Raw genomic sequence first — 14,339 nt, 5'->3', positions numbered from 1 at the left:
GGCCTGTGAGCCAAGGTCACCTCCTCCGAGAGGCCTTCCCTAACCTAACCAGCGCCCTTGTCTCACACGGCACGCTACCTGGCATGATGCTGACGTACACCTGCTGTCCCCTCCTCCTCACTAGGATGTAACCTCTGGGGGGCGGGGGCGCTGCCTCCTTCTCTGCCGTCTCCCTGGGAACTAGAAGGGAACCCGGGACATGATAGGAGCACAAAACCCCTGTTAAATGAACTAACAGAAAGGGGTAGATGAGGAGAGTAGGACAGGATGATTTTACCCTTTTTAGCAGTTTCTCTTACACTGAGCATGTATTTGTGTATTTTTATGAAACTAGAGAATGAAAAGCTTAGAAAGAAAACAATTATTGGTTAATATGATTTCAAAGGTTATTCTAAAAATCAGAAGTTTCTCCCTCCATTCTTGTTCTGTTAACGTTTATCACTGAGTGTCTTTGTAACCTCTTCTCACAACCTTTGCTGCACACTATCTATCTTAGACACTGACAAGGGTGATGAGTAAAAGTGAACGGAAACAGAAATTGAAAAAAGACTTTTATTGCAACATAAAAGATTTGCAGAGGTACAGCTTGGAGTACAGAGTGGGCTTCACCGCTTCGCAATTTCGGCATCTACGAATGTCTAAGGTAGCCCGCAGGCCATGTGCTTTTACCTGGGCGGGGGCGGGGGGGGGGCTCCCAGAGAGAGGTGGGATACCAGGTGGACTGACTGTGGACCACCTAAGACATCGGTGGGTCTTTATTTTACCACCATAAAACAAAGACCTAGGTTTAGGCTAGACAATAGGTAAGTCTTTTCCTGTCCTATATTCAATGATTTTCTCTCTCTTGGGATGACGTAAAACAAGACCAATCTACATGTCCTTACGTTAGGGAACACAGAATATCTGATTCCGTCTCTGAGATTCAGTTACGCCAGGGCCCTGCCTACAGCCCGTGAGCCCCAGAACCCTCGGGGCCCTGGACATGGCGGTGAGCCCCAGAGCAGGACCATCACACTGTGCACAGCACTGGGGCTGCAGGGTGCTCACACCGCCTGAAAGCAGATTTTTTTTTTTTTTTTTTACTTGACTTATATTTGCATGTCATTAAGCATTATTCAAAAGCTGAAAGAATACACAAGATGAAAACTGAGAACGAGAATGTAAGCTTCAAGAACGGGATAGTCTTAGCTACCAAAATAATTCCGTACACTCACTGTTTTATATTAATTTTAGGCTTGACATGATTTTAAAATAAATATTTTGAAAACACATACTAACCCTAATGGAACGTAAAATATAGTTTTATGTCAAATTTTATATATTTTATAAACACATAATAAAGTTTTATATATATCAGAAAGCTCAGACATAAAAAGAAGGTTAATGATATACAAATTAAATTCTTTTACTGAGATGATTTTGGGGAGTTCATACCCAAGGAAAAGATATGCAATGCATCTGTGATTATATTTCAGTCCATATAACTTCTCCAACTTGAAAAGGGTGGTTAAAATGATTCAAGGAGTAGAGAAATAATGAAGAATAAACTTGGCCTTATCAAAATTTTAACCCAATCTTTAGGTGAAGGTGGTTTAAGTTCAAGATTTCTTCCCTTTTGCTTGCTGAAACCTGTCTGTGCTTATCATCAGAAAGTGCAAAACTGTTGCTACTTTTGCTATGACATAGTTCATTACTATGGTTACAACTAAATTACAGAGAGGAATATATCTATTTAAATGACGTGCTTAAAGCAAATAAATAGAAATCTAATAAGGCCTGTTACAATGAACTATTTACTTAAAAATACTTAAAAAATTTCTTCATAGCTAAATTGCCCAGTTTCTTCAAAAATAAATATTAACTTGTTTCCACATTTATCTTTTCTTAACAGAATGAATGGCTTACACTCCTCAATTTCCCTTCTAAAATAAACGGCCTCACCATTACAAACTGAGAGTTTTAAAAGACCTCCACTCACGTGCCTCTTTGCACAGTGATGCTGCAGTGACAGGCTGCACTGAAACAAGGAAAAGCGCTCACTCTAGTCCATTGCTCACACAACACATCCAGACATCACCTTTTCTTTTCACCTATAAGACTTAGAGAAATGTATTCCTAATAACAGGTTTGACCAAGGAACCTAGAAATTCCATGGGGCAGTAAGCTGTCTATTCCTCAAGAAATTAAAGAATTTATCGCTGTAAATATCAAACATACATTCTTTAAAGTTTAATAAAAGGGAAAAAAGGAAATTTTGATTATGAAAAAGTTGTGATAAACGTGGAAGATGGATGCACTACTACATATTCTTATAGTGGAGAGACCGGTAAAGGAGGTTCACATACTTTCACTACATCCTCGGGGTAACTCTTCCATTGCCTCTGCAGACTTTTCCACATCCCAGTCGCCTACAAAGTTTAGCTTATCATCACTTTGTGCTTCACTTTCAGGGGAATTCACCATTTTAGAAGGAGTATCTTCTTTCTGTGTGCTTTTTATGTCAATCCATCCTTTTACTTCTTTATTGCTTCCTTTTAAAGAAGTAAAATCACCTCGAAGTCCCTTCTGAAGAGTGAGTCCGTTGAGGGTATGGGGAGAGTCACTCCCGCCCGGGCGGGCGTCTCCCCCTCCCCGAGCCTTGGCCCGGGGACAGTCCCCTGGGGTTCCTTCAGCAGCAGGCGTTTCCTTAGAAGTCACGCTGCTCAAGCCCGGATCAGCTCCGTAGTTTGCAGGCTTCTGGAGACGGAAGCCAGCCTTCACCGTTGAGTCGGTACCACGGGCTGACCTGGGGCTTCTGCCGATGCAGGAGAAGTCAGCCCTTTCCAGGAGGCTGGTCCTCTCTCTCCTGGAAAGGCTCCTCATGCAGTGGAGCAGGGCAGGGCCGGCGGGCGGCTGCACCCCGGGAAGGAGGCTCCCCGAGTCCCTCTCCTTGAGGTTATCGGGAGAAAAGTAATCATCGTACGAGGACTCCCCGCGGCCCAGAGTCTCCACGGCAGAGCTGCTCGCACACTTCGGGCTGTTCTCCAGCTGTAGCCGGGGCGTGGGGGGCCACCCGAGGCACCGCCTCTTGCTCAGTCTCTCCTCCGGGGGTGGACTGGAGTTCGCCGACACCCTTCTTCTCGTGGCTGAGGGGCTCTGGGGACATGAAGGGCCCCCGGCAGGCTCATTTGTTACAGATGGCGTAGGAGACAGGCCCCTCTTCTCATCAAACACCCTCTCAGCCGGCTCCCGTGCTGGCTTCACGTCGGGGGTGATGACTTGGCCTGCAGCAACCCTCTGCCGGTGGGTGTCTCCCTTGGAAAGGCTGCCGGGGGGCTGGTGAAGGGTTAACTGACCAAGGGGCCCGGGAGATGCTGGCGGACGGACACTTCTCGTTTTCAACACAGCTGAGGAAGCACACGCAGCGCTTTTACTTTCGTCAAGGAATCCTCCCAGTCTCCTCTGCTGAGTCCCATATCCAGAGCTCCCACAAAGGTCGTCAAAAGACAAGCGCAGAACACCAGCAAAGGAGTCCTCTGGAAAACATTAATAAAGAACCAACTTTTTAATGGTTTACATTATTACAAGACTAATTCTCAGTCCGCCCATAACGTGATAAAGCGACCCTCCCTAAGCACGGCTCCTGCTTCAGAAGGGCGTCACCCACACCCGCTTCTCACGGCAGGTGAGGACACTCTCCTGGCCGGCGTTTCTAACCAGGGGACCCGGGCTTCCCCGTGCGCGGGGAACAAGGTGGGGTCGGAGAGGGCGTGGTGCTCTGCATGTTCACACGCCCGGGCGCCTCGCTCCACGAACAGCGTCCGCACCCCGTCACTGAGGCCTCGAGGAGGCCAGGAGTCCGAGAATGAAGGACCACTGCGTTCAGGCTCTAGTCAACCACCATGAACTCGGCTGCCCAGGCTCCCTGCTGCCTGCCAAAGTCCTCACTCTGTATTCAAATTCCAGGAACCGCCTGGCACATCTCAGGGCTCTGGCTCTCCACGCACCTTCCTACACGTTTCTTGAGGGTAACGCGAAGCTCTGCCCAGCTCCCAAAAGCTGCCTTTACACTCCCCCTGCTCCACGCTCTAACCTGGATAAACACTACCCTTCCTTCGAAACCCACCTCGGACGTCAGACCTCGGCAAATCCTCCCAGACTTCACCAGCTCTGGTCTTGCACGTCCTCCTCTGCTACACAGAATTCCACCCAAACCTTTAAGAGCATGTGTGTCACCGCCCTGTGCTTATACTCCTATCTGCCCCCCTCCCTAGCCTAGAGGCCCCCAGCACAGACACTGCTTTCTGGAATCCGGAGCCGTTGGCCCAGCACTGGCTCCTCTGATAGGGGCTCGGCGCTTGCTGAACAGATGGAGGACCCCCAGTTTATAGAAACTCCACACCAGAGGCAACAGAGATGTCTTAACTTACTGACTGACACCACTAAGGCTCTACTTTTAAAGAGGGAGGAGAGGGGCAGCCCCCAGGGAGCAGAGAGAAGCCCAGCGGGCTGGTGGTGCTGCGTGTCTCTAAGTCAGCAGCTGGAAACATAGGACGTGTTTAATTTTAGCAGCTGAATAAGCTTAGCTCACTTTTCAAAAGGCTGGCAAGCAGCATGACACGGCATAAGAGAGTAAACTCTGAAGTCAGACGGCCTACTTCGAAGCCCGGCTCGGCCGCTCACAAATGGTGTGACCTCTTACGAGCTGTCTGACTTCTCGCTGGCTGGGCTTTCTCACCGGCAGGAGGGGGACAACGACGGGGCCTGCGTCACGGGGCTAACAGGACAATCAGACGAGATACAGACATGCGAGCAGCGCCCACGGCACAGCCAACGATGAAACTGAGCTAGTTATTGTTGTCACTTGTCTCACACATGCATCAAGTATGAAATAAAAAGATGGTGATTACTTAAGACACGTGGGCAAATAATTTCAGTACACGCCAAAGAGATTAAAGAATAAACCATGCACAGAACGAAGCTTTTGTGAAAATAATTTTACCTGAACACAAAGTATCATGCGAAAGGTTCAAAGATGCTTCACACAGAGCGTTAACGGTGTTATCGTCAGACTTTTCAACGATCTGGGAAGCTGAAAACATAATCAAAACTCCTCATTAAATAACAACTCTGATCTCTGGTAGTAGATGAAGCCAATACTAGGTCCACTCATTCCACTCATGTGGCACTGACACACACACCCACACCCACGACTTATTCCTAATACGTGCTATTCTAGATATCTTACTCAAATCTATTACAGATGATGAGAATCATTAAAATATAATTTATACAAATCATATCATAAAAAAGGCACAGAATCCTAGGATAATAAAAGTTGGAAGGGCTCTTGGAAAGTCGGCCGGCCTAGACCTAAGCAGAAGCTCGATACGGGTAGAGAACCTTTCAGTCACTCTCACTTCTCAACGATCAAGGCTTTTCTCACGATGATCACCGACAGCTGCCTCTATGACCAGAGCAGTGGTTCTCAACCAGGGGCGGCCTGGCCCCTGCAAATGCTGCTGGACGTCGCGGGTGGGGCTGCGGTGGACAGGAGCCATGCTGCCGGCATCTAGGGGGCAGGGGCCAGGGATGCTGCAGATCACTCTGCCGGGCACAGGATGGCCCCAGCAACAAAGAACTACGCAGCCCCAAGTGTCCGGAGGGCGGGGGCTTCAGAGAAAAACATCCCAGAGATCAGCGATTCAACAGCTAAGGCCACAGGCGTCACCTTCAAAGGCTGTGCATGCAACAGAGCACAGACAAGAGAGAGATCTCGGTCTCACGGCCAGAGATTTTTTTTTTTAATTAATAATTAATTAATTTATTTATTTAGTTTTGGCTCATTGGGTCTTTGTTGCTGCACGCGGGCTTTCTCTAGTTGCAGCCAGCGGGGGCTACTCTTTGTTGCAGTGCGCGGGCTTCTCATTGCGGTGGCTTCTCTTGTTGTGGAGCACCGGCTCTAGGCACACGGGCTTCAGTATTTATGGCACGCGGACTCAGTAGTTGTGGCTTGCGGGCTCTAGGGCACAGGCTCAACAGTTGTGGCACATGGGCTTAGTTGCTCCGTGGCATGTGGGATCTTCCCAGACCAGGGCTCGAACCCATGTCCCCTGCGTTGGCAGGAGGATTCTTAATCACTGCGCCACCAGGGAAGTCCCCAGAGATTATTATTTTTTTTTTTGCGGTACGCGGGCCTCTCACTGCTGTGGCCTCTCCCACTGCGGAGCACAGGCTCCGGATGCGCAGGCTCAGCGGCCATGGCTCACGGGCCCAGCCGCTCTGCGGCATGTGGGATCCTCCCGGACCGGGACACGAATCCGTGTCCCCTGCATCGGCAGGCGGACTCTCAACCACTGCGCCATCAGGGAAGCCCCCCCAGAGATGTTTTTTGAGGAGACTTAAAAGAATACACTTCTGAGAAAACTTGGGCGAACGATTAGAAAATGAGAATAAACCGAGATAAGAAAGGTAAGCACACAGATGACATTTTCAACTGCTGAATTTAAACTTAACTGCGGGAGGCAGTTACGTAGCAGAATTAACACTGTAAAGTAGTGGAATAAAGTTCAAGGCAAATTAGTTTGCATACATATATAATGATTTGTCGAAACAATCTGGACAGTCCCCTGGAACACTGCTAGTTACCTAGCTCAATGGCCATTCCCACCTGCCTCTTGCAACAGACCCTGATTTTATGAGTGCAGACACACACCCTAGTTAAGACTACTCTTCAGTCTTGCTTGCAGTGCCCTGCAGGTGACTTGTATTTGGTTTCCTACTTCCTAGGCTAAAACTACAGCAGTCCCCTTAGCTATGCCATCCTGAATGCCACTGCCCATTTTAAATTAAACTGGCAGATTAAATTAGATGTACAAACACAAAGAACTGTATTGTATTTCTTGGCTCATCCAGAGTGGTGTTTTGCCTTTGTAGCTCCTGGGCCACACACAGTCGCACTTAGCTTCCAAGCAGGAAGAGCCACAGGACTGCGCTCTGGCCAGCAGAGCTCGGCAGCGGCAGTGGCAGGAGCTGGTGAGGCTGCTCACAGGGAGCTGGCTCCAGGGAAGCCAGGCAGGAGGTCGGGAGCCCGCTCTCCAAGACACCACAGAACAGCCTCCCCGAACCCTGCCTGCCTCTTTCTTTGGCAGGACAGAGAAACACAACTCTATCTAAGTGCAGCCATTGGTTTTTGCATTTGTCCGTTATCGGTGGCCACAACTAACCTTAACTGATACACATGCCCATTGCATAAATATAGATATAAATTCAGGACAGATGAAACAACTAACCTTAAAAATAAACCATACAAGTAATAGCAGAAAATACAATTTTGAAAGCTTGTGGTGGAGGAGTTCTAAGCATCACAGGAATCCTAGAGGCCAGAAGGAAAAGACAAACAGAACAGATTTGTCTACCTTAAACGTAGTATTTCTGTTTCGCAAAAGTCACCGCATTATGACAAACAGCAGAGTTCGTGTATCTTAACCTAGTTTCCCAAGGGTGTGAAACTGCAGTTCTTATAAACAGCTGGCAAAGGGTAAAATGACACAAACTTTTTGAAGGACAATGTGACAATATCTACCAAAATTTTTAAACTCTGCCTTTATGAATTATTATTGTGATACATGAAATACAGAGGAACATAAAGATTCATATAGAAGCATGTCCACTGGCGTGTGGGTTATAACAGTAAACAGTGGGGGGAAAAGCCTTATGTCCAGAGAGGAAAACGGTCACAAAAGAACAAGAACCACCATACCATGTAGTTAAAAAGAATAAAAACTGCAGCACTGTTTCTAATAAAGAAAAACTGGGGGAATTCGCTGGCTGGTCCAGTGGCTAGGACTCCTGGGGCCTGCAGTTCAATCCCCTCCCTCATCGGGGAACTAAGATCCCGCAAGCTGCACAGCGAGGCCAAAAATTAAAAAAAAAAAGAAAGACAAAATGGACAAATATCCAGCAACAGACGGATGCTTCAATATCAAAAGTCTAGACTACTATGCGACATCTTTAAAAATTAAAATAAAGATGGAGGTCCACACCAATACACTCTTCAGTAAAACAAGAAAGCTGAAAATGAGAGGTATGCCATGATCCAATTTAGGTAAAGAAAAGTTACACCACCACAGAGGAAAATACAGAAGCCTTATCTTGTTTATGTGTACACAGACATGTGACCCACTGAAAAAGATCTGGAGAAACACATCAACATAAAACATGGGTTACCCAGCGGCAGAGGAGAATGAGGTGGGAATCAAGATGGATGTTTACTACAAACGATGTACTACTGGTCAACGTTCTGTATATTACTTAAAAACTTTCAAGATAAAAGAAATAAAGGAAAACATAAACTGAAGCATTACTTAATCTAAAGCAAACTCCTTCAAAAGAGGGGCCCAATTAATTAAAAAAAAAAATCCCGAATATATGAAAAATTACAAAGGAACAACAGGATCTTAAACCTGGAGAATACTACATACCCAATATACTCTTTAAAAATCTTAATAAAGCATAAGATTTTCTGGAAGAAAATATCAACAAAGTCTACGCGGATAGAGGTAAAAAAATGATTATAAGCTAAATTAACTAAAATATCTATGTAAAGGAAAAAAAAAAAACCCTTTCCACAATTTATTCACCTACTTTGTAATTTCCATCGTATGAAGTGTCACTTACAGGTGGGGGAAAGATTCTCCCGTTTCTCCTTCATCTCCTGCAGCCTCTTCTCCACTGCACTGTGGTGGCCACTGCAGATTTTAACTGTGGGACTGTACCCCAAGGAGCCATTAGATTCAAACAAGAGAACAGGAACATCATTATCTGAAAAGAAACAAAAATCCAGTTTTAATCTCAAAAAAATGCCTTCCTCCTTCAACAATATGATTCCTCTTAAGGACACCCCTGTCCCGTACTCCACGGGTTCCTCTTCCCTTTTTTTTCTCTTTTTTTTTTTTTTTTTTTGCGGTACGCGGGCCTCCCATCACTGTGGCCTCCCCCGCCGCGGAACACAGGCCCCGGACACACAGGCCCAGCGGCCACGGCTCACGGGCCCAGCCTCTCTGCAGCACATGGGATCCTCCCGGACCAGGGCACGAACCCGTGTCCCCTGCATCGACAGGCGGACTCCCAACCACTGCGCCACCAGGGAAGTCCTCCTCTTCCCTTTTGACAGACACACACATAGACCCGCACGTGCACTCAGCGGCAGGAAGGAGGTCAGGGGATCCTTGGGCCATGAAGTAAGGGGCTCAGTGGTGGGGTGAACAGTGGTGTGCTTCCTGGAATCCACACCTTGCAGGTAATGAAAGAACTTCAGGACCCTGACCACCTGTCCCCCCCTTAAAAAACAGACCACAAATCATTCAATAGCCTCCCTTTGCAACTCTTAGGCCTGCACAACTTTTACTGCACTTCTGGCAATATGCAGACATACGTTAGTTGAATCTTTAATACCTTATAGTTGTAGTTTTTAAAAGACAATTCAGACATAAATTTGGTCTAAAAAGAGAACTTTTTAAAATCTATCATTACCATTTTGCTGAATTCTTTCCAAATACACTATCACTGGTGCAGGAAAGATGGCCAAATGGCAGAGGTATGAAGGCTGACAGCAGAGAGGGGCAGAGCTGAGGTGAGGCTGCAGGACAGGCAGATCAGATAGGACGTGGTCAGCTGCAGGACACGTGAAGTACAGGATTTTACCCTAAGTATCTTTTCCTTAGGACGACACTGAGGACCGTTAAAGCCCGGGTGGGGCGGCCACGTGAGCTCGGACGTACACCCTTCTGACTGAAGCAGGGAGGTGGAAGCTAAGGACACAGCGGCTGGAAGGCCAGCCAAGGAGCTGCCGGACGCCCACATGGGGTGCTGCAGGCTTGGGAGAAGAGGGCAGAGGAGGAGTTGGGAGACCACTTCAGAGCAGGTCTGGGGTCCAGGCGGGTGACAGGCACCAGGGCGGACAGATGCCAAGGAGAACTCCACGTCTGTCTGGGGCAGCAGACCAGACGGTCATGTGGGATTTGTCAGGGAGGCACCAGCACAGCACCGAGAGACTCGATTCATCAAGCAGTGGGATGACCGAGCGCAAGAACAAAGGATTCAGCCAATGTTCTGGAAAGGCATCGGGCGGCACTGTGCAGGCTAAAGGTTCTGCTCAGTTCTGCTGCTTCAGAAGTACAGACACAGGCACCGGGGGCCGGCCTGCATTTCTCAGCTTACCCACAGTGGTTTTCTGCTGCTGCAGCTCTTTAGCCATTTTCTCAAACTTCTTCTGCAGTCTTTTATCATTTTCTGGTGTTTTAGGCATAAAATCTTTGGGCTGCATACACTTGCGCTGTACAAAAAGGACAGAAAAATAATACTGTATTGCGATTGTGTAAGACAGGAAAAGAACCCTTCCGTACACATTCCTGATATCTTTTGTAACATCCATAATACAACCTACTTAAAGAGATATTTCTTCACTATATGTGAATTTGTAATGTTTATTCTTCCTATAACTGTAAGAATATGGACAGAATTTTCAGACTGAATAAAGAGCTACACACTAAGTAGCTATGTTTTCTGAGGCATTTTCAGGACCCCAGCATTCTTAGTTTCCATGAAGATTCTTAAACAAAATTAGTCTCCTTTTCCTTATTTTTTGCTACTTTTATGTCTATCTCCCCCCTCCCCAAAAAGTCATGACACAGTAATAAAACACGAAAGTAATTATTTTATAACCACCAAAGAAGAGAACCATAATTTAATCTTGTCTTACTGTCTTTACATCACAGCAACTCCATTCAGCCAGTAAAAAACAAAACCTGTGACCACACGTCCAAAGGGTAGGGAATGAGGAAACCTCGGACACGTGATGTCCGGGTCACCGTCTCACCCTACCGTCCTCATGTCTCCTAGCACTTTTTACACCGCAGGCCCCCAGGTCCCCTGCGGAAGAGCCCATTTGGGCAGGTCGCCACCGTAAATACAAAAGCTGAGCTTGACACCGACTTCACCTACAGTTACTCCTACACCCAAGGGTCTCTGAAGGATGCTAGGGAAGCGTGTCTTCTGTCCAGGCCTCTTTAGGCGTCCAGCCCAAGTGTGTTCACATGCATCCCAGTCTAAAGGAAGAACTTCTTAGCCATTCAAGGCTGCTGCTACACTGTGCTCTTGTTCAGCACCCTGCTCTATCTGTTAGTAATGCACTCATTCATCATTTAACAAAAATGTTACTGTGTGTCAGTCACTGGTCTTGAAACAAAGAAAGATCCCTGCATCAGGGAGCTTATACTCTATGAAGGAGTGACAGAAAATACACATGACAAATAAGTAAACTACATCGTGTGTGTGTGTCAGGAGGATTAGTTCCAGCAGGCCTGGAGCTGGCCTGAACTGTTTTTGCCAAAGTACCTGGACAGCATGCAAGGCACTAATTTAACAGTGTTGCTTTGTAACTATGGGCCCCTGGTGCTCGGGGCGTTTCTACCCCCAAAGCTCGTCAACACTGCCCATTACCAGTGAGAGGGCCCCGTAGCTGGCAGAGGTAATGCAGTTAGAACAGGGGCAGGGGACCAGCATGCGCTCTGTGGACTCGGGAGCACTGCCATGCGGGGTTCTGGGGTCTTCGCGAGAGTCTGGCTGCCCGCATTTCTGCAATATGTTACCAAGGGGCAAGTACTATAATAAGGAAAAAGCAGGCCGGGGGCTCAGGATGGCTGGCATGGTGGGAAGGACCTGCCACTGTAGACAGGAGAGTGAACCGCCGCTTAGTGAGAAAGGACCAGCAGTACAAAGCCCTGTGGACATCAGAGAACCGTCTATGGATGGATGGGGGGAAGTGTGTTCCAGACAGAGGGACAGGCAATGCAATGGCCCTAAAACACAAACAAACGTGGTATGTTTGAAGAACAGCAAGCAAGAGGGTCAGGCTGGCAGCAGAGTGAGGGGAGCGAAGCAGAGACCCTCCCCAAAGACCAAAAGAATAAGGTCTGGAGTCAGGTTTAATCTGCAACTGCATTTGGAGAAAGGAAGGAAGGGGAATGCTTGTAGGGACTAATAAAACCTTAAGTGGTGAAGGGTACGAGCAGACATTATTAACACTTCAGATTAGGAAAAATTTAAAAGATGACTAACATCCAGCATTGGTCAGTGTTAAGAAAAAGTACCCTTGTACACTGCTGGTGGAACTGTAAGTCCCTTTCTAGATATTCCGCTTGGAGAAATAAACTCAAATACATCACACAAACAACATACTTAGTAAAAATCGTCCATGATCTAAGGGTGCATGAATCCAAGACACATTCACGCTGTTTAACACAAAGCAGAAGGAAGTGGAGCCACGTACACACACTGACATGAAAACACACGGTTAAGTGAAGAAGAAAAAGCAACCCACCAAATAGTACACGTAACGTAGTAGAACCTCGTTCACTCAAAGCACATGTACTGAAGACCATCTGATCAGCAAGGACCCAAGTCAAACTGAAGAGTGCTTATTTTGAGGGAAGGGAAATTAGGAGCGATATGTCTGATCTGTGTTCACTCAATGTACTACCAGCTGCCGCTGGTCTATCACAGTCATGAGACGCTCCATTTCACTACCGTCCAACACAATCTGGATGGAGACAAGTGAGTTTCCATCACTGCACAGGTGCGTTCCAGCTTGTCTGAGATGAAATGCGATGGAGACACAGGATTTACTATTTCAGAAAACTTGGAGACATCCATGGGAATGTCTTCCCTAATCTACAGCTCTCCTCTGCCTCACTCTGTGGAGAAAGTCTGTAAATCTTCTCCCCAACAGGGATTCTCACATGACAACAAAGTGACTGATGTCAGAGCGAACAGTTTACCCTCAGATACAGAAATCAATTAAAACTTGTAAATAATAAAAAACCAAAAGGGCTGTGGTTCAAACGTGAACCAGACCTCAGAGGAAAGCAGCATCTTTACATTTGCACAGATTTTCTGTAATAAATAACTGTGTACACTTAGCTATTTCTGCCTCAGACTTTTGAGATTTTCCAGCCAAACAGATCAAATGTATTTTACTACAGATGTTGAGAACCTGAATCCTGAAGTAGTTACCGGAGCACCTGAAAGGGTGCTAGTTTCTTGGCAACTTTTAGTTCTCCTTTGGGCAAACAGTCTCTTCCATTTATCACAAACTACGTCAAAGCATTCATGGGATAAAGTAAGCTCTATAACTCATTAAAAAATGCTGTGTGAGAAGAATAATACAATCAACAGCAATATTAAGACAACTCTTGAATATATTTCTAAAAGTTTTATTTTCTAGGAAGAAAAAAGTGAATAAATTGATGACTGCCAGAGTCCACACTGAAGTCCCGTACTTACTTTTTTTTTCATTAGGCTTGGTAGGTGCTCATCGGGATTAGCTGCAGGGAACAGCGATTCATCGATGTGCACTCCAGCTGTCCTGCATCTGTGTGATCAAAGCGAACGGTAATGAGCATGTTCTATTAGGGTCACACAACGTTAAATCTGCACACGTGTCAGTTAGCAATGAAAGAAATCCCTACACAGGTCATTCTAATAGACATGTCCTTTAACACAAGTACATTTATTACCAAACACAAAAGGCAATACAAATTCAATTTACCAAAACCTTCTCTATTTGGTGTTTTTAAGTGTAAGAGCAGAAGAGAAGTGAGAGGCAGGTACAGGAAGTACAATCTTTATGCAATAACTTGAGACCTGCAACACTCCAAAATGATCACTGTGTGGCACTCATAAAGCACATGCTATTAAATGCACAATTTAAGAGTAAACAGGCCATAAAATGAATAAGCTAGAGCTAGAAGGGTCCTAAAGAAATTGAAGCCAGAAAGCTTATCTATCCTCCAAAACCAAGTTCTCCTTCCTGTGTGTTTCTGTCAAGGCACCACCATCACCTGGAGACCTAGCTCTGCGGTCCCAGCTACCCTGAGCTGTACCTCCTGCTTCCACAGCCCGTCTGTCCTCACATCTGCCATTTCCCCTCCTGCATCGCCCTTCACCTCCCTACCTGCCTTGGGAATCCCTCGACCATTACCCACTCCTAAGCATTCAGCTGCTCAAATCTAAACAATTACAATGATTTTCTAAATGATCTCCTTCGCTATGGTTTCTCCTCTTCTGATTCATTCATATAATACTGAAACATTAATCTTAAAACATTTTATTCGTCTCTCCATAACCCAGATCAATCACTCCCGTGTTTACAAAATCATGTCACCAATCTAAGTCTTTTTAAAATAAGGCCACTAACCCCATCTCCAACTATATTTCATTAGACTATTACTGTTCAACATTTAGTACACAAATAATAGCTGAAAATATAATAAAACACAGTGCAATAAAAAAAGAATGAG

The 14,339-nt window shown here is 46.2% G+C and overlaps 1 protein-coding gene across 2 annotated transcripts in view; it reads right to left on the bottom strand.

The window, feature by feature from the left end:
* The window catches only part of MCPH1 (microcephalin 1), a 234,346-nt gene that overhangs the window by 197,249 nt on the left and 22,758 nt on the right, over positions 1 to 14,339 (bottom strand). Inside the window, exons 4-9 of one of the 2 annotated variants that reach the window (XM_049704259.1) lie at positions 13,324 to 13,411; positions 10,201 to 10,315; positions 9,514 to 9,654; positions 8,659 to 8,802; positions 4,982 to 5,071; positions 2,346 to 3,515 (exon numbers count right to left, since the gene is read on the bottom strand). In XM_049704259.1, coding sequence (XP_049560216.1) covers positions 2,346 to 3,515; positions 4,982 to 5,071; positions 8,659 to 8,802; positions 9,514 to 9,654; positions 10,201 to 10,315; positions 13,324 to 13,411 — 1,748 coding nt within the window. The remainder of the gene's footprint in view (positions 1 to 2,345; positions 3,516 to 4,981; positions 5,072 to 8,658; positions 8,803 to 9,513; positions 9,655 to 10,200; positions 10,316 to 13,323; positions 13,412 to 14,339) is intronic. The other variant, XM_033407787.2, reaches the window with a different exon arrangement.

Source organism: Orcinus orca, chromosome 21, assembly GCF_937001465.1.
Source record: "Orcinus orca chromosome 21, mOrcOrc1.1, whole genome shotgun sequence".
Lineage (NCBI taxonomy): Eukaryota > Metazoa > Chordata > Mammalia > Artiodactyla > Delphinidae > Orcinus > Orcinus orca.
Note: the sequence above shows the minus strand (reverse complement) of the source record. Positions and strands in the feature narration are given on the sequence as shown.